We start from the raw sequence: 23,079 nt of genomic DNA on the forward strand, positions 1-23,079 counted from the left end.
CTCTCATGCCCCTGCTCCATCTTTCCCAGGGTTCCGGCTGCTCCCCTTTTTGACTCTCAACGCCAAGGGGCTAATTACACACACACACACACACACACACACACACACACACTCTCTCTCTCTCTCTCTCTCTCTCTCTCTCTGTGGCAGGTCTCCCGACTCCTCAGAAATCATACACACATAGGTTTAGGGTGGGATGATGGGGAATAGGGAGAGGGGATGTTTCCTGCTTCCTTACACTCCAGGATCAGCTCTCTCACCCGCCCTAGTCATGGAAGCCAGTCCCACGTTCTAGATTTCTACCAAATATCTCCACTTGCTTGTCTCATCACTTCAGTTTCAAAGCAGAGCTGAAAGTCATCATGGTTACCGCCAAGCAGTTCTTCCTCTCTGTCAACCTCTTGTCTTGTCACCCAGACTCCGAAACTGGAGTAATTTCATTGATTCAAATGCACACATACTCCATTCATCAGGGGAGAGAAATATCTGGAAACTGGAGCACCAGCCAAATTAGCATTATTTGGGTTCTATTATAGCCCAGTCCTCTTGGATGTGCTTTCTGGGCGTCTTAACTTATTACCTAAAACTCCTTGCCATTAGGAGCTAACGTCCTCATTTTCTCTGTGTGCTGTATAGTAGCTCCAGACGTGGATTTGTCTGGGCTTGGAAATGGACTCCCCCACCCCCAATACAACCCCAATTTACCACCAAGAGTTTCAGAAAGATTTCCATTTTAGCATCCTGGGAAAATTTAAGCCGTTACAATAATATCATGTTCAGTTTTTTAAAAATAAGTTTGCTAAAAATCAAAAGACCACCCACTAGAAAATTAGATGTCGGTGGAAGGAGCCAACTCTATGGAGGAAAGAAAACGGATTGGCTTTGGCCCTTCAGACTGAGCTGTCTCTATGTGCTCGGCAGAGGGCGCTGTGAGTGGCTCAAGGCAGCTCTGTGGGGCGGGGCTACCTGTGGAGAATTTGGGCTGCCAAAAATAAATTGTAGCATAATGCAGGCTCTCTAACTCAAGGAGAGAAATTACATAAAGACAAATACGAAGAGTCACTCTTTAGACAGCAGCCAGAGTCTAAGGCGAAAACCTAAATGAGTATTTGGGTTGTATTTATAGATCATGTTGTATGGGAAAAGACCATTTTTAAAATATTAGAATCATATTTCACTTACCCTAAGAGAGGATACTAGAAGAGAACTTGATTGTAAGAATAGAAGGTTGGGATCTCAGTTAGCTCCTCATCTCATACATGATCAGATGAACAGAATCACTGGAAATACACTCCCTCCCTTCCTATTTGCCTCTCTCTTTTCTATTCAACACACAGGTGAATTTGTCAATGTCTATGCATACATTAGACAACTTCCCTCAGTAATTCCAAATTGTGTGAGAAGCAGAGGTCCCCACAGAGCATTAAAAGGGCACATAGAGAAAGACATTAAGTCCATGCAGGCAAGAGCTCAAGTCTCCAGGAAGGATGTCTGACCTTGGCATTGAAGAATGGATAGCATTTAGAGAGGAGGAGAGGTGGGGAGGGCAGTAAGACTAGAAGAGAATCTGGTCTCCACTCAACAGCCAGGATGTGTGACCATCGTCAAGGAGAAGGCCACTGCATAGGCCTCAGGAATACAGAATCTAAGCACTAAAGGTCTTTAGAGGTCTTCTGAGGACAGCTTCCCCTGCCCATTTTCCTTAAGAGTCTCTTCTATGTTATCCCTCGGTGTGGGAGGGAACCCACGGGGTACGGGCAAGAGCGGGCCTTTGATTCACCAGAGTGACTACGAGCAAGAATTAAGCCTCCGTTTCCTCAGGGGCAAAATGGGGACATTGACTTCCCTAGTACATAGGATTGCTATGAAGGCCAAGTGGTTAGGATCACAGAATTTGGAGCTACATGGGGCTAGCTGTGAGGATCCTACATAGGTAATTACCTTAATTTCACGGAGCCTCAGATCCTCTTCAGTAAAATGGTTGTAATAATATCTACCTGGTATAGTTGATATGAGGATTAACTAAACTAACGGATATATAAAATGCTTAGCCAAAGCATGGCTTCTAGTAAATATTAGTTATAATGGCTGAGAAAATGATACAGAAATAAATAAATAAATGAGATTTCGTCGTCTGAAAACACATATGATTTGTTCCCAAAAGAGTTGTTTGGGGAGATTGGCTAAATCGTGCAAACAAATGCAACAAAAGTCAGGGGGACGCTTGAACCGGCAAATTCCTTCATCTGCCGCGCTTGCAATCAGGCAAGCCCCGCCCCAGTCGCTGAAAGACCTCGCCCATCGGGTTTCCTCCCCGGCCCCGCCCCTCCTGCCTAGCTCCCTCTACCCCACCACAATGCGCCTGCGCAGGGTGGGCCGCCCGCGCAGGCGATGAGGGTTCTGGTACGGTGCTGCTGGGGGCCCCTGCCAGGCGGCGGCGGCTGCGCGGGCAGGAGGCAGAGCCCTCAGTGGCGATCCCTGGTCGGCCTGAGCGGGTCTTCTGGCGGGGAGGACGGCCGGGGCGCTCGAGTCCGCGAGAAGCCGCCTTGGCGGGTGCTCTTCTTCGGCACTGACCAGTTCGCCCGCGAAACGCTGCGGGCGCTGCACGCCGCCAGGTACCGGGGCCAGGGGTTGGGAGGCCCGGGTGTCGAGGACGCGGCTGTGGAGCCACTGCGGCCGGCCTCGAGGGTTTGGACTCCTAGTCGGGGAAAGCAGCTGCGCCGGAGGGGTGTGGGCCCAGATCTCGGCGTCTCCGGGCGCCCGGAAGGTGCACCACCCCCGCTCGGTCAGCCCTTGGGCGCCTGCCTGGTCCCGTGCGGTCTACACGCCCGATTCTTTCCGCGCTCTGAGCGCCACCGGGCGCCCTGCGGTGCCAAGGCCGCGCTGGTTGCTTTACCTGCATCACCTCCGTCCAGTCCCACCACCTCCCTGCCCGTTTAGCATGTAAACCGTAGCTCAGAGAGGTTAAGAGATTGCCCAAGGTTATCAGCTGAGCAGGTTGGGACTAAAACGGGCTCTGACTTAAAGGACCTCCCCTTTCCACTTCCTCCTACTGCCTCTTACTCACCTGATTTGTATCATCTAATCCTTTGGGCTTCTTCCCAGGCACAGGCATCCCTCTGCACACGCTTGCCTCATGCCTTCGCTCCCCATCGCTTCCCTGTATACAACTGGATCCAGTTTTCTGAGACTGAAATGAAGACATAGTCCAAAACGGAACTGTTTTCCTATGAATAAATTTATAAATTAGAACTCTTAGGTATACATTTAGTATTTCTAAAATTTAACAAATTGTGTGTCCTGGAAAAAAATAATTGAGATCCAGCCTGTCCTGAAAGTCCATGGTATGTGGTGGCTATACCCATATATCCTGCTCTGTCTCCTTTCCCCAGCCTCCATTTTTTATTTCCCCACTCCGTTTTTTCCTGATGCACCCTCACACTCATTTCTGTCATCTCCCTCCATCAAGTCTTCTCTACAAATACTTCCCAGCAGACCCTGATGTTGATTCATTCATGAATCCCCTTGTATTCCCCTCTTCACACACTCTCCTCTATAACACACCCTGAAACACTTCCTTCACACATGTTCCCTTTGCACACCTCCGTAATACACTCTATACATGCTACTTTCTGTGTATGGCCTCCTGCATCTCTCACTGCATGCACCCTGACGCTTCTGCTGATGCTTCACTTGGCAGCTCCAGTACTTCTGTACTTTTTCTTTGGGGCCCTCCTGTCTATTCCTTTTCTTATAAATCCTCAACATGTGATGCAGTACCTGCTAAATAAATAAATAAACAGCCCCAGGCACTGGAATACTTTGCAGCAGGTAAAAAAAATGAGGTAGTGCTACATATAGTGTCATGGAATGATGCCCATGGTGTGTGTGTATATTTATGTATGTATATATATATATTTTTAAAGTATTTATTGTTTGAATAACATGTGGTTATAGTAAAAAATTCAAAAGATTCAAAAGATATAAAATGAAATGTCAGTTCCTTCCATCTCTTTCTCCCAGTCCCCAGTTCTTCTCTTCAAAGATAGCCACTGTTTTCAGTTTCCTATTCTAGAAATGGTTGATGCATATACAAGCAAATGTATATTTAACCCATTTTTAAAAAAGACTCACATAATAGCATACATAGTGTTAAGAGAAAAAAACAAAATGCAGGACAGTATATATAATATTACAGTTGTGTAAAATGTCTGTACTGTATATGTTTCTGCATACACAGGAAATTTCTACAACCATAACAGTCCAAACAGTAGCCAGTAGCCACTTGTGGCTCTTTAAATGTAAAACAATTAAAATTGAATAAAAATAAAACTTTAGTCTCTCAGTTGCACTAGTTTTAATCATTTACCTTTAAATGCTTCGTGAATTTAATCATAAAAATGCCTTAGAAATGTGTGAAGTAGTTTAGCTTTCCGACATTGTCTTAACACTGTCACATTTTCTTCTAATCTTTCCAACTTAGGGAAAACAAAGGGGAAGAGTTAATTGAAAACTTGGAGGTGGTCACAGTGCCCTCCCCATCACCAAAAAGACTGCCGGTGAAGCAATATGCTGTCCAATCTCAGCTTCCAGTGTATGAGTGGCCAGATGTGGGATCTGGAGAATATGATGTTGGAGTGGTAGCTTCATTTGGCCGACTTTTGAGTGAGGCTCTTATTCTTAAATTTCCCTAGTAAGTTTTATTTGTAAGGGAATACAGTGTAGAGACCTCGGTCTTTATATATGGACCTGGTATCTAAAGTGCAATAACTTGAACTTAATTCTGCTTTCTTTAGTATTTTCTCTTAAAATAAAAGATTTTATTAGTGGCATGAATTGTTAGAATGTGTGATGCTCTTTATCACTATCTATGGGCTCTCACCCACCCTTATTTAAATTCCACGTGTATGCTGACAACTCCCAGATTTGTCCCTCCAGTTCAGATCTCTCCCTGATCTCCAGGCCCCTGATACCCACTGCCTCCTCCGCAGCTCTGCTTGGATGTCTGATAGGCACCTTACATGTAAGATGTCCAAAACAACATTCCTGAAATTTCACCCCAAAACCTGCTCCTTCCCAAAATCTTCATCTCAGTACATTGGTAGCTCCAGCCTTTAAGTTGCTCGGACCCAAAGCCTTGGCATTATTCTTAATTCCTTATCTCACACCACGCATCCAATCCATCAGGAAATCCTATTGGCTCTGCTTTTGAAATCTCTCTAGAATGACTGATTCTCATCACTTCCGCTGCCACCATTCTTGGCTGTCATACTGCAGTAGCCTCCTAAGGGGTCTCCACTTCTGTCTTTGGCCCTCTCAGTCTTTTACTACCCAACACCAAAGTGATCCTTTTAAAGCATAAGTCAGATCATGTCACTCTGCTCAAAATTCTCCGGTGGTTTTCCATCTCGCTCAGAATAAAAGTCAAGTCCTTATATTGGCCTAAGAGGGCAGAATTTTTTTTTTTTTTCTGTGTGGTTCACTGTTGCTTATATCCCCAGCACTTAGTGCCAGAACGTGGATTGTGCTCAGTAAATATTTGTTGGATGAATGAGACTGGGCTGAACAATGGAATTTAGAATATATATATACACATACACACTCTCAAGTGCATACTCATGCTGATGGAGACATTAAACTAATGACAGATTAGTAAATTATTAAAATTGCTCATTAATGGGTGAAAGGTGTATAGGGATAAACAGCAAAGGTGAATAAATCATTAGATGGGGATTTAAGAAGCTTGTTTTAGGAACTCTATATACAAACTAAGTGAAGTGAGGGTAATTATGTAACTAAACTATACGTATAATTCACATCATCCATGAGATGCACGATTGGATTTGAGTGGTTCTTCTCATATAGTAAAAAACACATTTTTTGTTTTTATTTAAAAACTCCCAGACATTGTGAGCTATGTCTTGAATTGCGAAGCTGGAACATCTTCGGAACAATGAATAGTTGTTCCTGCTCTTTTTTTAATTGAGTTTCATTGGTCTCTTATGGTAAGAAAGTTGAACTTAGCTCTGACTCCTGCTTAAGTTGGTATGAGACTAGATTTAACTGTTTTTCAAAATTTCTGGGCAAGTTTAATGATGAAAAGTAGCATATTAATTTAGGTAGCAGTAAACTAAATGGTAAAAAGCCCACTTGCATACTAATTTCTGCCTTTTCTAACTCAGTGGCATCTTGAATGTCCATCCCAGTTGCCTCCCGAGGTGGCGTGGTCCAGCCCCTATAATCCATACGGTCCTGCATGGAGACACAGTTGCTGGAGTAACGATTATGCAAATTAGACCTAAAAGGTAGAGCATATTTTCTTGAGACTTTTTGTGATTTTGAATGTTAATATCAGTCTGCCTGGGGGGGAAGTGGAGGTGGATGAGTGGGTACTAATCACTAATTTCTCTAACTCCTGGGTGCTTTATCCTTCTGTTTCCTCCTGGTTTCTAACGTAAACCACATGTGATTTGGCATTTACACAGGGTCTCTTTAAACTTGTTAATTGAAATAAATTATTAACAACTGGATTTCTATAAACGATGTTGTGTAAATGAGAGATGTATTTTTGTATATTAGTTATGAATCTCTGTTCTGCTGGCTTTGGTTTCTATGGTCAAAAATTTTTTGGAACCTGAAGTAAGAATACGTTGTATACCAATGTGTTATATAATTGTCTTAAATGTTTAATTTTTTAAATTATACCTACAATCTAAGAAACAATTATTTTAAATTGTTTTAGGAGTATATTATGCCTCTGCCTATTATCACCTAACATCCCCATAGAAAAGAAAAATTCACAAGTTCACAAGACCAAGTCAATATCTGGGATTTGCTTTAACTCACTTCAAAAAAAAAAAAAAAGAGGGGAGGGGCAGATGAAACAAGAGTGGCGAAACTTTGGTAATTCTCAAATCTGGGAGATGTGTATATGGGGATTCCTTAGACTGTTCATTCTGTTTTTGGAACGTTTGTAACTTTTCATAATAAGCATTTTATTAAAGCTCACAGGTTAAAAATAGAGTTAACAGACCACAAAGTTAAGTCTTTAAAACAAAATATATTTCTAATAAAAGCTGATGGCCAATATTTGCAGAGCTTGATATAAAATATTGAATATAAGACTTGTGGGAATGCAAATACACTTGCACCTACTTATAATCACTATTGATTATAATTCAGGCAAAACTCTTGTCCTTTGAGAAAGGAAATACAGGAAGGAATGATTGTAAATTCCTAGTTGTACTTCCTTGGAAAATGTATTCTTTGCTCTGTACTTTCATTATATAATTAGAGATTTTTTTCGTACTATTTACTACTAATGATAGAATTATTTGTAGTTGCAATTAAATCCCTGATATGCAACTTTTTTCCTTTGTGAAAAAATAAACCTAAAATCTAAATATAGGCCAGATTTTGCTCTCCCTTCTTTCTTTTTTTTTTTAATTTTATGGATTTTAATTTTTAAAATTTTAATAGTTTAGTAAAATGACTGTATTAGAATTTAATTTTGTTAAGCTCAAGTATTGACTCCATAAATGACCAGAAAATGGTACTTAAGAATAAAGCAGATGAAAATGCAGAGAATGGTGAAAAGTTAGCGTGCTTAAACTATCGAGTTGATAGACTAAAGTGATATTAGTAACATACTAATGTTGCTCTCCCTTCTTTCAAACTGACATTTCTCCCTTGCCAATGGCTAACAGTCACATTCATGGCCACCGTTAAACTATCCTTGTGGGGGAATTTCCCAGCCTTCCAGTGGTTAGGACTCTGCACTTCCACTGCAGCGGGCCCGGGTTCGATCCCTGGTCAGGGAACTAAGATCCCACAAGCCGCACTGTGTGGCCTAAAAAAACAAAACAAAACAAAACACAACCCACCCGAACAAACAAAAAACTGTCCTTGTGGTATATAAACATTCATGTAGACAAACATATTGATCTTAAGAAGTAGTCAGTAATCATGTTATTATTTGCTTTTGATTTTTTGGTAGGTTTGATGTAGGCCCAATTCTCAAACAGGAAACGGTTCCTGTACCACCCAAGAGCACCACAAAGGATTTGGAAGCAGTGCTGTCAAGACTGGGTGCCAACATGGTACAGTTTTCCAATATCCCCGTGCTTGTTTCCTAAGTGGTTATGAGGAAAAGAACAATTTTATGATATGTGATTTTAAGCTTCTTTTCAAAAAGTGGTTTCTATCCCTGGCTTCCTAAAAATTAGCATGGCTTTTGTGATCTTATGTCAGTCTTTGAGAATTTACACAGAGTATGTACTTAATCAAGGCTTTTGAATGAAATATGTGATTTTATATGGTCTATTACATTTCATGGTGAGGCTTTTAGACTATTCTTCCCATTTTCACTCTCCTTAGTCTCATAGACGTACCATTCACCCCTGTCGAACTGAACCAACAGCATTTCCTAAGTAAGTCTCTGTTTTCCTCCAACTTATGTGCCTGTGTTCTAGTCATTTGCATCTGTACGCATTGGAATTCTGCTGACCCCCTAGCTGTAAATGAACTCTGAGACTTTTTTTTGAGTCTGCATACAATAGGGTGTGAATAAAGTCTTAATGACCCAATTAATGATTTTCATCTGAACTAAAGTTTCTGTAGAGGAACCCCCCTCCACCCCACCCCCCGCCGTATAGATGATGCTTCCCATTCTAGGCACTCACCTTGGAAATGCTGTTATTATAGTGTCTGTCGTTTATTGAGCACTGGCTTGTGTGCCAAGACTGTTTTAGATACTTTCATACACTTATTTTTTTTTTACCTTCGCAAGAAACCTTTGAGGTAGCTATTGCTTTCAACTGTTTTATAGATTATGACATTGAAGGCCACAGACAAGTAAAATAACTTTTCCACAGTGACACAGCTAGCAGGTGGTAGAACTGGGATTTGAATCCAGAACTATGTGACTCCAGAGTACAGAGTCCCCACTGCCTTCCTTCAGAGTGAGAGTGAGAGTGTGGATGGCCGAGCACAGGCTGTTCTGACAGCCAGTCGAGGCTCAGCGTTCTCTGGAAGGAAATCAATGACCTGTACTCTACAGAGAGCAACATCTCCACTGAAACTCCACCAAGTAGATGGATCCTCACAGCTTAAGCCAATTTACTGCTTTACCCTGCCACACAGCTCTTAAAGCTGTAATTTCATGGTACTGAATTGTAATGTATTTCTGCTTTCGTTCTTTTCATTTTGAATATATTACTCTCCTTTTTTTTAAGCTTATTTCAATTTTGAAAAATTTGCCTGAAAGTTTGAACAATGGAAGGCAGCAGCCAGCCGAGGGGGTGACACATGGTAAGTGCAGACGGCAGAGGCTCTTACATCTTTCCTAAGGTTTTGTTTGTTGTGATGGCATCTGAACACTGTGGCTTCCTCACTTGCAAGTTGCCCTTAATTTTGACTAAAGATTGAATGTCCACTTGCATGTCCTTTTCCAGAGAATGATTGTTAAGGGGTCTCTCTCCCTCTTCACATTTAGCCTTATGAAAGATTAGAACAATTTTCTCTACTCTTTATATTGAAAAGTACCAAACACAAAGGTAAGTTGAAAGACAGTGAATACCTGTTTAACCCAGAGTCAACAATTATTAATGTTTGGCCATATTTTCTTTATATATGTGTTTATGTGTTTATGTAGCAAATATATTTTAATTTTTGCTATACCATTTGGAAGTATGCATCATGACCTTTCATCCCTAAATATTTCAACATGCATCTCCTAGGAAAAATGAACAGTTCCCTAATAGCATTGAATAGCCAGTCCATATTTAAATTTTCCTAACACTCTAAAAACATATTTTATAGCTGTATATTTTTTCAAACTAGGATCCAATTATAATTAGTCGTATGTCTCTTTAGTCTCATTAGAGTAATTCCTCCACTATTTTTTTCCCTCTATGTCATTAACTTTTTGAAGAGACCAGGCCAATTGTCTCTTTCCTTCCAGTGTTGTTTAATGTGTTTTTCTAGCCCTTAAAGTTCCTGTAAATCGGAAGTTCTAAAGGCTTGATGAGATTCGGGCTTAAAGTTTGTGGAAAGAGTATTTCATGGATGATATTGTGTTCCAGTGATATTTGTTTCAGTTTGTTTTTTAACCTTAAGGGTTGCTTTTTATTTTTATTTATGATGTAATTTTATTTCTTGACTATGTAAGACATTTACATGACTCAAAAGTTAAAACTGTTTAAAGGATCTACTCAGAGAAGCCCCCGCCTCCGTCCCCTAAAGTCTTAGGGAGTCATATCAGTAAGCCATAATACCAGGTTGCATCAAGGCTAGTGAAGCTAAATTTGATCACTTGATGGAGGTGGCGACCACCAGATCTTTCCAGTGTAAAGATGTGTTTCTCCCTTTGCAAATGGCAGGTAATCCATGGGGTGATACTTTGGCACCATGCAAATATCCGGTTCCCTACCAGCCTTTCACGTAACAATTTTAGCATGGATTGATGCTCCTTCCCTGAATGAATTATTTCAGTGAAAATCAAAATGGTGATTTTCCAATTCCTTTTATATTTAATAGTTGGCATTGTTCTGTAAAGAAGAGATTTTCCTCATTAATTGTGGGTGAATTTTAATTCATCCTAAAATGGCAGGATAAATGCTTAATTCTTTCTCTAATTATCAATTTTTAAAATAGGGAGTTGGTGCCATAATCACCTTCAATTATGGTGGCAAGTGAGTTTTTTTAGTCATTTGACTTGTGGATTTTTATTTACCGTGTTTTATAGTTAATTACATTCATAATGCTTTGTGCTGCTCAAGTTGTCCCAAATTTAGCCAGTGGTAGCCTCTTAAAGTTGGCTCCTGAATCCTTTTGACATCCCTCCACCCCCAGCTAGTTTTTGAGCGCTTCCTTGTTTCTATCACAAGATGTCCCAGGCTTACCTTGTAAATTCTCTGTCCCATGTTGGAATCAGCCACCTCTCCCTTGTTTATTTTAGTTGGGGGGTAGTATTTAGAAACCATCTAATACAATGATGTGTTCCAAAATGAAGTGTTAGTGGAGAAGGGTAGGCATTATAGTTTTTAAAAATATTTGAGTTCAGGGACTTCCCTGGCTGTCCAGTGGTTAAGACTTCACGTTCCAATGCAGGGGGTGCAGGTTCAATCCCTGGTTGGGGAGCTAAGATCCCACATGCCTCAGGGCCAAAAAAACAAAACATAAAACAGAAACAGTATTGTAACAAATTCAATAAAGTCTTTAAAAAAAAATTTGAGCTCATATTGTTTCTGATTCAAATTTTAAAGTACAGGGTTTTTCTGGTATTTTCTCTTACACAGAAAATCTTTTTTAAATATATGCTGACCTGTTTTTTATTTGCTGTGCATAAAATAATTTCAAGATTACAACACCAGTATCACTACAGAAAGTATAACTACTAAGTAAGAGTTAAGATTTTTCTGCAGTTTTTTTTTTTTTCTGCAGTTTTTTTTTTTTTTTTCCTTAAAATATATCCTACGAAGGGTATATAGTCAGAGTACTGTGTTCAAAACTTACTGGAGATAATTATTTTTTCCATGTGGTTTTGTTATGTAGTTTGATATATAGTTAAGTTTCTTTGTTTCAGTTTGTTTTTAATTTTCAGGGTTGCATTTTCCTCTTTACAACTAAATCTTATTTTTGAATATATAAAATACTTACATGATTCAAAGTTAAAACTATTTGAAAAGGTTATACAGAGAAGTCTTACTTCCATCGCATTTCTATCTCTTCCAATCCTGTTTCCCTCCCTCTAGAGTTAGTAGTTTCTGATTTAGCCTTTCAGTTGTTTCCTTTTATGAAAATAAGCAAAAACACATACTTTAAAACTGATTTTTCCTTTTTTTTTCCACAAAAGGTGGCATAAAATATACACTCTTCTGCATCTTTCTTTTTTTCACTTTACGGTGTATCCTGGTAATCATTTCCTATCAATAAGAAGAAATTTTCCTGTTCTTTTTTATGGCAGTATAGTTCTCACTTGTATGGGTAAATCATAATTTAATCAATAGATCCCCTATTGGTGGACATTTGGATTGTTTCTAATCTTTTGCTATTTCAAATAATGCCACTATGAATAACTTTATGCATATGTTACCTTCTAATCTAATAGATAAAAAATTGTGTCTTGGAGTAGTTTTAATTTACATTCCTCCTTGAGTGAGGCTGAGGAGCTTTTTATATGGTTAAGGACTATTTGCATTTCTTTTTTTCCGAGAAGGGTCTGTTATATCTTTTGCCCATTTTTCTATCCGGTTTTTGGTCTTTTTTGTCTCAGTTTTTAGGAGTACTTTGTGTAATAGATATAAATAAATCTATATAATAGATACAAAGTACTCCTAAATATAATATAAATATACATAACACATATATATAGTAATTATATATAAATATTTACATTTATTATATAGATACATCTCTCATGGAATATATATAAACAGATATAAAGTACTGTGATATAAATTGCAAATAACTTGTCATTTGTTTTTTGGCTTGATTTATGGCATTTCTTTTTGTCTTACAAAAGTTTAATTTTTTGTAGTCACATTTATCATTCTTTAATTGCTTCTGGATTTTGAGTCATAAAAGGACTTTTTCTATTCCTAGGTTATAAAGAAATTTACCCATGTTTTCTTCTAGTACTTTTATTTATTATGTATGTATGTATGTATATATTTTTACTTTATATTATGGAAAATTTAAAACATACAAAAGTTGAGACAATAATATAATGAATTCTCTTGTAGCTGTCATTCAGTATCAGTAATTACCAATTTATGGTCATTGATCTGATATTCATTCTTACTATTGGCTTTATCTTATAGCCCCTAAGATTTCTGCTGCTACCAGCTGTATAAAATGGGAGGAACAAACTTCAGAGCAAATATTCAGACTTCATTGTGCCATTGGAAATATAGTAAGTTGGAAGTCAAATTGCAGTTTTACCTAATTGTGTGTGTGAGTGTGTGTGTGTGTGTGTGTGTGTAATTTACTTTTGAAATATTTTAATTTAGGAATAAATCTCATAAAACCAAAGGATCCTGAAATTCATTTTTTTAAAAATAACTATTTTTTGGTTCTTTTGAACCTAGGGGCAGGACAGGAATAAAGACACAGATGTAGAGAATGGACTTGAGGACAAGGGAAGGGGGACGGGTAAGCTGGGACGAAGTGAGAGAGTAGCATTGACATATATACACTACCAAATGTAAAATAGATAGCTAGTGGGAAGCAGCTTCATGGCACAGAGAGATCAGCTCTGTGCTTTGCGACCACCTAGACGGGTGGGATAAGGAGGGTGGGAGGGAGATGCAAGAGGGAGGGGATATGGGGATATACATATGCATATAGCTGATTCACTTTGTTATGCAGCAGAAACTAACACAACACTGTAAAGCAATTATACTCCAATAGAGATGTTAAAAAAAAGAAACTTTTTTGGTTGGGGTAAAATATATATATAACATAAAATTTACCATTTAAACCGTTTTTAAGTGTATAGTTTAGTGGCATTAAGTACATTTACATTATTATGCAACCATCACCAGTATCCACTTCCAGAACTTTTTCATCATCTCAAACTGAAACTCTATACCCATTAAATAACAACTCCTCATTCCCCCCGCCCCACAGTCCCTGGTAATCACTATTCTACTTCCTGTCTCTATGAATCTGCCTTTTATAGGTACCTCATATAAGTGGAATCATACAATATTTAACCTTTTGTGTCTGGCTTATCTCACCTAGCATAATGTTTTCAAGTTTCATTCATGTTGTACCATGTATCAGAATGTCATTCCTTTTTTAGTCTGAATAATATTCCATTGTATGTATATAGCACATTTTGTTTATCCATTTGTCTATCAATGGACATTTGGGTTGTTTCTGCCTTTTAGCTAATGTGAATAATGCTGCATGAACATGGGTGTACACATATCTGTTTGAGTCCCTGTTTCAGTTCTTTTGTATATATGACATTCATTTTTTAAATATTCTTTAAACTTCAAGTTTTCATAGGGGCCTTAGAATTCACAAAGTACTTCAAAATAGATATTTTGCCATCTCCCATAACCAAATTTTATTATCCTGTTTCATAGATGAGGAGAATGAAAATGAAGTGACTAACTTCGGGTGCTCAGTCACTGAATAATGAACCTAAATCTTCTAACTCCTAGTCCAATGCTTTTACTAGTATGTCTTTCTGCCTTTGGCCCATTTTTTACAACTGAATTCTTAAATCCTTGATTGCTACATATGGCATACAAAATCTAGTTGTAATAACTTGTTAAAATATCTGAATTAAATTCTCATTTCTTTGACAAATTTATTGGGTTTTTTTCCCTTCATTTTGATAGCATCTTATGTTTTTTGAACTCTTGAGTCTACCAAGTGTGGGGTTTTTAATGGACCTCCTCTGTAGGTTAAAATGGAGAACTGCCATTGAATATCTGTAGCATGCCAGGTTCTTCGGTGAGGATTACAGCCTTATGTTGTGGGTATTATCCCATTTTAAGTTGATGAAATTGAGGCTTAAAGAAGATACTCAGTGTATGGCTGTTGAATGTTGCTCAAGGTCACATTGCTAGTTAGTGAGAGTCAGGTTTTGAACCAGATCTGCCTGATGTCAAACCCTGTACTTTCCCCACTGTAAGAGAACGGCATAGGGGAAGGAACATTGACTTTAGAGCCAGACGGAGCTGGGTTCCATCTTCTCTCTGCTACTTCCTATCTTTGTAGACTTGAGAAGGTTATTTAATCTCTGAGCTTTAGTTAGTTCGTTTGAAAATTAGAATGATATAATGTATATAAAGCATCTAGTACAGTATCTGAGTAGGTACTCATTAAATGATGTCTGCTCTTATTCATTCATTAAACAAAATATTTATTGAAAGCCTATTATATGTCAGGCATTGTTCTAGGTATTAGAGGTGATGTGAGAAGATGGAAACAAATAAGAAAAATAGCAGATGGTGTGATAAGCTCTTTGATGAAAATTAAAATAAGATAATGTGATAGATTAACTGGTGGCTATTTTAGACTGGCTATCTAAATGGGGAAGGCCACTTTGAACTGACATTTAAGCTGAGGTCTGAAAGACAATAAGGAGCAAGTCACGCCAAGATCAGGAAAAGAGCATTCCAGGCAGAGGGAGCAGCTAGTACAAAAGTCAAGTAAGCTAAACCAGATACAGATTTTACAAGAAAAGAAAACTACAAATCAATAGACCTTATTAATATAGAGGCAAAAATCCTTAACAGAATTAGCAAAGTGAATCAAACAACATGTAGAAAAGGATTATACACTGTGACCAAGTGGGATGTAGCCCAGGAATGTAAGGCTGGTTCAACATACAAAAATCAATCCATGTAATATACCATATTAATAGAATAAAGGACAAAAGCCACATAATTATCTCAGTAGATGCAGAAACAGCATTTGAAAAATCCAATACCTTTTCATGATAAAAATGTTCAACAAACTAAGAATAGACGGGAACTTCCTCAACCTGATGAAGAATATCTACAAAAAAATCCAAATCTAACATCATATTTGATGGCAAAAGATTGAAAGTGTTCCCTCTAAGATCAGGAACAAGACAAAGATGTCCACTCTCACCACTTCTATTCAACATTGTACTGGAGGTTATAGCCAGGGTAATTAGGCAAGAAAAAAGGAAAAATGTAAAACTATATTTGCAGATGGTGTAATCTCATATATAGAAAATCATAAATAATTCCACCCCCCAAAACTAATAGGGCTAATAAACAGTAAAGAAGACCTAAGTAAATGGAAGGGCCTCTGTGTTTATGGATTAGAAGACTTAATATTGTTAAGATGGCACTATTCCCCAAATTGATCTACAGGCTCAACACAATTCCTATAAAAATCCTAGTTGACTTCTTTGCAGAAATTGACAAGCTTATCCTAAAATTCATATGGAATCCCAAGAGGCCCAGAATGGACAGAAAATCTTGAAAAAGAAGAATGAAGTTCCAATTTCAAAGTTCCTATGAAATCAGGACTCATAGTTCCTGATTTCAAAATTTACTACAATGCCACAGTAATCAAGGCAATGTGATACTGACAAAGACATAAAGCTCAATGGGATAGAATTCAGAGTCCAGAAATAAACCCATACATTTATGATCACTTGATTTTTGATAAGGGTGCCAAGGCAATTTGATGGGGAAAGAATAATCTTTTTACCACATGGTGCTTGGACAACTGGATATCCACAATCAGAAGAAATGGATTTGGATCCCTACCTCATACCACATATAAAAATGAACTCTAAATGGATCAGAAACCTAAATGTAAGAGCTGAAACTATGAAAACTCTTGGAAGAAGATATAGGGACGTATCTTCATGACCTTGAAGTAGGTGGTGGTTCTTAGATATAATGCCTGAAGCATAAGCAACAAACTAAAACTAGAGAAATTGGACTTCAAAATTTAAAACTGTTGGGCTTCAAAGAACACTGTCAAGAAAATGAAAAGACAACCTACATAATAAAAGAAGATATTTGCAAATCATATATCTGATGAGGGTCTAGTATCCAGAATATACCTGTATGTCTCTCCACTCTCTTCTTTATAAAGAACTTTTATAGCAAAAAGATAAATAACATGATTAGAAAATCAGCAAAGGATCTACATAGACGTTTATCCTAAGAAAATATATAAATGGCCACTACGCATATGAAAAGATAATTTCATTAGTCATTAGGGAAATGCAAATCAAAACTATACTGAGAGACCACTTCACACTCACTAGGATTACTGTAATTTAAAAAAACAGACAATAACAAGTGTTGACAGGGATATGGAGAAATTTGGAACCCTTATTCATTGTTGGTAGAAATGTAAAATGGGGCAGCTGCTTTAGAAAACAGTTTGACAGTTCCCCAAAAAGTTAAACACTACATAATAATTCTTATCTTCTGCAATTCACCTTTCCTCTCCACTGAGAAATTCTTGTGCTACTACAGAAGGAGTGCCTATCTTGGAGCCAGAAGGTGAAATTTGATTCCTAGAGCTGCTGTGTATTAACCAAGAGCAAGATCCTTATCTTCTCTGAGCTTCTGCTTTTTTATCTCTAAAATGGGGTTAATGACCTGGTCCACAACTCTCAAGATCAAAGGAGATAAACTGTGAATTTAAATCCACGCCAACATATGATTTTGACAGTAATGACGGTGGACACAGAAATGACTATTTTCTTACCATCCCTTTCCTTTCTTCAGTGTTCTGATGATAAGGTGAAGATGAGCTTTACCTCCTCAAGAACAAGAAGGGTATATTCTGATTCTATACCTATCATATTTATACCTCTTAGTAAATATAAACATTTTTCAAACAGTAATCATGTTTCAGAAGTATTTTGAGTTCTTTGGAAGAAAAAAGCTACACACATGAAAGTCATTTCATAACTTTTGTTAGAAGCAGATGAAAGAAAAATAAGCAAGTTATAGAAGACAATATTTTACCAAAATATGACATATATAAGGTTGTGAATACTTTTCTTCAAATTTACTTAATTCTCTGATTTAATTGTTCACATCTTTGAAACAACCTAACTGTTCTGAAAGTTAAATGTCCTCTTTAGAGGATGTCATCAAAAGAGCACTGAGCTGAGAATGAGAAAACATATATTCTGATCCTTGGCTCTGCCACTAACTAGCTGTGTCTAAACTTGGGAAAACAGCTGCATTTCTCTGGGCCTCACTTTCCTCGTCTATGAAATAGAGGACTGAACTGCAGTCTGAAAATCCGTTTATTTACTTCAGAAATTTGAGAGAACTTATTTCCTGGTGTGTGTTAATTTCTGTTAGCTTATTTAAATCAAAATATAATAAAGGTAGCATTTCACACTGAGGGGAAGGGTGAGATGGATTATCCAATAAATAGTGTTGGGACAGCTGGTTAGCCATTAAAAGGGGGAGCCCTCAAGTCTCACCTTTTCAAATCAAAATAAAATCTAGATGGATCAAGGATTTAAGTGTTTTCAAAAAATGAAACCACGAAGAACTGGGAAAAAGAACAGTTGAATAATTTTATAATATTTGATAAACGTGGATAGGCCTTTTTAAGCATGACATGAACCAATGAAGTCATGAGAGAAAAGAGTGATAAATATTACTCCATAAATTAAAAAATTATGCATGGAAAAAAATTACCCAATATTTAAAGTCAACAAACTAGAAAAATACTCATAATACATCTGAGAACTAAAGGGCTAATTTCCTAAAAATATAAAAGCCTTTCACAAATTAATAAGAAAGAGATGAATAACTCAGGTTTTTTGTTTTGTTTTGTTTTTAATGGCCAAAGGGCATAAATAGGCCTAAGAAATAAATAAAATGTGCAGGTAGATATGGACTGCTCCTCGGCCTCACTAATCATAAACAGCAATAGACTGCCATTTTTTTTCTTTTATCAAGGCAGTTTAACAATAAAATGTTGATACTATTTAACCCAGGTGGTCCATTTAAAAAACAACCATTCTCCAGAAATATAAAAGTCCTCAAAGATATATCTACCAGGCTATTTGTTATCACATTTAAAATTTTTCATAATTTTGTAATGTGTTATGAAGTATCCATCATAAAGACATTTGTTGCATAAATTATGGTACATTTTATAAAATGGAATACTGTGCAGCAGATTAAAGAGTGAAATAGATAAGTGTGTACTGATGAAAATTTGTCCACAGTTTATGGTTAAGTAAAAAAAGTTCCTTGTCAAACAGTATGTTCTAGATTTTTGTGATAATTATATTTGTAGGAAAAATACAAGGATATACACATTGAACTATTAACAGTGGTTACCTCTGGGGATGGGAGTACAGAATACTTTCACATTCTAATTTTTTTTAACATAGTTGTAATGCTTGCATTTTTTTAAATGAGCATGATTTTTAACTAGAAATATTAATAAAGATATAAACATTGATTTTAAAATAGTGTTTAATTTTAAGATCTAATGAATCCTGGAGACTGATGTAGAGGGTCATGTTCTGTTCTGTTCTGTAAGGTTTAGAGACTGAGTTCCCAATTCCTCTGTAATTGGGAGAGAAGTCAGACCAGATTAACACAAAATAGTAGTTGAAAAGGGTTTCAGGGTTGAGTGTATTTATTTATCATCCTTCTTTCATTTTATTTGCAGATTCCGTTGCAGACACTCTGGGTGAATAGTACCATTAAACTTCTGGATTTGGTAGAAGTTAATAGTTCAGTCCTCACTGGTACTTATTTTTGAATAGCTGACATGGAAAATGTTTTCAGTATAGTCTATTTGAAAATGTGTTTTACCATAGATCCCATTTACTAAAAATAAGGATTCTTTTAGCTTGTTTCAGTTCAATAATGGTAATACTTTACATTCATTTATAGTCTTATTCTTTACAGTGTCCATTCACGTGTATTTTCTCTTCTGATCATCATAAGAACCTGAGAAGTAGGCAGATCAGTGTTACTATCCCATTTTAAGCTCTGTGATTTCCTATATTAAGGTTTTCAGGGAATGCAGAGTGCCTAGGTTGACTTCATTCTGGTGAATATCATAATAAAAATCTCTGGGCACCTCAGTGAGAATCTTAGGCCAGGGTATAGCATTTCATGTCCCTGGTCCATTCAGAGGCCCATCAGTGCCCTCCCATCCTGGTGGACTGAAGGAGTATGAGCCACAAAGGCAGAGAGTTCCCCAGAAATCTGGGAATTGGGACTTGTTTAGTCACGGATGGAAGGACCAGCTTAGATCCTAAGTCTCCTGTATGTCTCTCCACTGGTAGCTAGTTATTTCCCCGAAATGGTCAAAACTTATAGATTCAACATTTTAGGTTGATCTCTGGGACACTGGGTAAAGGACTCATAGCTTCTTGTGTGTATGGAAAGCTTCCCTTTGGGTTCAAGATACACACAGAGCACCACATCTCTATCATAAGTTTTAGATTACAAAGTCAGGGCATCAGCAGATGTGTACTCTCTGATATTAGTACTGTCTTGCAGAATGTTTTTTGATTTTTAAGGAGCATCGTGAAGTTGCATAATTATTTATTCTCTCTCTCATATCCCTCTTTTCCCCTCCCTTGTCTTTAGATCCAAAATTAACAGGACAGGCTGTTATTCCAGGATCAGTAATATACCACAGACAGTCACAAATACTGCTGGTTTGTTGCAAGGTACATTTTCCTTTAGTTTCACATTATCACACTTGTTTTACTGAGTTTATAGTTGGTATCATTTGTCATTTTTAGCTGAGACTTCACTCAACTGCCTGTCCATCAGATTGAGCCAATGGACAGTTTAATTTTCTTAAGAAATAGTAGAATCTCTAGTATAATTTTTTTCAAGAGATGAAGTTTTACCAAGGTGTTATTATTACTCAGACAATGAAAGAAGATTCAGTAACTTTAGTTCTTACTCAAAAGAAACTTGTATATTCTCAGTAATCCAATTTAATTAGCAAGTCATCGTGTTAATTGGACTTTCACAAAAAAATAGTAATGTCAAAGTATCTCACTGAACTACAACAGTGCCTGTATCCTACTTGCTTCTACTGTTTAATGTGGTTAGAGAGGAGATTTCTTAACTATTTAAAATGACTTTGAAACCATTATCATTTTTAAGACAATGGCATTATCCTGAGAAGTGTTCCATGTTCCTTCCATTTCCTGAGTGTTTTCCTTCATGTGGTATTTATGTGCGATGTTCCATGCTCAAGAAAGAGTATTTAAAATGTGTGATAGATTGATCTGACCTACACAGACTGTAGATACAGAATGCCTACAGCAACCTCTCTTCACCTCTCTTCAACTTATTCTGGAATAGCACTGGGTGCATATGTCTGGGTCTGTATACATCTATACTGCAAATCCACAGTTTGCTCTCATAGAAGTGGGTTGTCTCAACATGTGAGTTTGAGTCCCACCAGTTATGTCACCTTGGACAAATCACTCACACTCTCTGGGCATCAGTTTTCTCTTGTAAAATCAGTTTTCTCTGGGGATAATATTGGATCTGCCTACTTTTTAGAGTGCTTGTATTTTGACAACCAGTAACAATAAGATACATGGACATACTCTGAAAACTGTCAAGCACCACACAAATACAACGTACCTTTTTATTCTGCCCTGTCTATGTTTAAATAGATTTAAATAGGTCTACACATTTGTTATCACTCCTCGGTAATAAACTTTTAGAGTCAAAGAATCATATATGTTACTTAGTGCTATTTGTAGCCTGGCATTTAGTAAAGAGTTGTTGGTTTATTTTTTTCATGATAAAAGTTTTATAAACTAAAGTTTACCACCAGTTTTGCCAGCACCGCGTATTCACTATTTGTCTTTTGCCCTTTAGGATGGCTGGATTGGTGTTCGATCAGTGATGCTCAAGAAAACACTAACAGCTACTGATTTCTACAATGGATATTTACACCCCTGGTACCAGAAAAATTCGCAGGCTCAACCAAGCCAGTGCAGATTTCAGACTCTCAGACTTCCACTGAAGAAGAAGCAGAAAAAAAAAATTGTTGCTGTGCAATAGTGCACTAAGTAGTTAGGAAGAAGATGGACAAGTACCTACTACATACTTGTAATTTGTTAAAAGCCTTATTTACAAGGAATTACCTTGACTTTCAAAGAAGATGACACTGTTGGAAGGAAAGATTATTGTCAAAAAGATGAATTACCTCACTTTTCACTTTTCGTTTAACAGTGGTTAAAAACAGCTTTTTCTATTTCAATAACAAAAGAAACTTTAAATTAAATTTTCATTTATAATATCAGATTCATGGAGATTGTATCTTTCCCTAAGAGCAAGTACAACTAACTGTTACGTGTATATACTGAAGAGAGGTTCTTTTAAAAAGTGCATCTATTAAATTTTTAAAATCATGTGTCCCCATTGACTATGTTACCATTTCAGTAGTATTTAATCTACATTTTGGTTTTTCAACAAGGACTAAAGTCAGCTCTTTAAATTTAGCTACCATCTAGTTCTCACCAAGTCATAAACATTCCTAATGTGTAATAATCTGTGTCACATTGATCTGTCCAATAAATTCAGATTTTACATCTAGATTTTCTTAAAGTAGGAATACAGTAACATTCTTCAACGTATTTGTGCAGTAAAGGTTATTGAGCATCTGGTCTGTGCAAACTCATCTTCTCCGTCTCCAGGAGAGTCAGGCACTTCTGGAGGAGGAAGGAGGTGCAGTGGCCAGCTGTTGAATTTTTTAGTATCTTTACATAATCAGCTTTTCCTGCCTAGATTCTATCAGTTAAAATCTTTCTGCAATCATTAATTCATCCATTCAACAACATTTATTGATAGCATGATCGGATAATTGGTCATCTAAATTAGGACATGTTCATGAGTAAAAAGCACTTATATGAATTATTTCTGGACAACAGGCATAAACAGGACTCTCCCAGGCAAACCAGGTTGTGTAAACATCCTATTTATTGAACACTTGCAGTGTAACCAGGCTTTATGCTGATTGCTGGAGATTCAGAGATTAAATAATATTTGGTGTGTTCAATCTACCGGGGAGGCAAGCATAAGCAAATATAATACTGTTATAAATGCCATAATGAAGGTAAAGTGGAAGCAGTAAGTCACCCTCAAGGGAGTCATCGGAGGCTTCCCAGAGGAGGCAGAGCTGAACCTGAGGTTCCAAATGATGAGTTCATTATGCAGACTAAGGCCTGGAAGAACATTCTAGCATGTGCAGAGGAACAGAGGCATAAAAGAACACTATCCCGTAGGGGGTTGGTAACGTGGTTCTTAAACTGGGAGCATGATTGCCTTTTATTATCATTCTTTAAACCATAAATTTGCTATGCACTCTCTTCCGCCTATGAGCTAGTTATACACTTACGTAAGTGTATATATCGATGGCTTGGAGAACGCTAACGGTGGATCATGGAAGAGAAACAAATGGCATGTTAAACACAGGAAAAAAGAGCTGTGTTTTAAAGAAACTGGAAGAATTGATAGAAATGGAGTAGAACGATGGAGATGAGTCTGGAAGACCAGATCATGGAGGGCTTGAAGACCATGAGAATTTGGACCTTTGTCTTGT

The 23,079-nt window shown here is 37.4% G+C and overlaps 1 protein-coding gene across 2 annotated transcripts; it reads left to right on the forward strand.

Annotated features, from left to right (window-relative positions):
• The first annotated feature begins 2,362 nt into the window (after window positions 1-2,362).
• Window positions 2,363-21,890, forward strand: MTFMT (mitochondrial methionyl-tRNA formyltransferase). 2 transcript variants are annotated; one of them, XM_061182023.1, is made up of 9 exons: window positions 2,363-2,615; window positions 4,484-4,693; window positions 6,183-6,305; window positions 7,997-8,099; window positions 9,234-9,309; window positions 12,822-12,913; window positions 19,162-19,240; window positions 20,094-20,176; window positions 21,354-21,887. In XM_061182023.1, the coding sequence occupies exons 1-9, from the start codon at window positions 2,392-2,394 to the stop codon at window positions 21,537-21,539; spliced, it is 1,176 nt and encodes a 391-aa protein (XP_061038006.1). In that variant the 5' UTR covers window positions 2,363-2,391; the 3' UTR covers window positions 21,540-21,887. The 2 variants fall into 2 exon arrangements, with proteins under 2 accessions (XP_061038006.1, XP_061038007.1); XM_061182024.1 differs by lacking the exon at window positions 4,484-4,693 and having other exon boundaries at window positions 21,354-21,890.
• The last annotated feature ends 1,189 nt before the right edge of the window (window positions 21,891-23,079 follow it).

This window comes from Eubalaena glacialis, chromosome 2, assembly GCF_028564815.1.
Source record: "Eubalaena glacialis isolate mEubGla1 chromosome 2, mEubGla1.1.hap2.+ XY, whole genome shotgun sequence".
NCBI classification, from domain to species: domain Eukaryota; kingdom Metazoa; phylum Chordata; class Mammalia; order Artiodactyla; family Balaenidae; genus Eubalaena; species Eubalaena glacialis.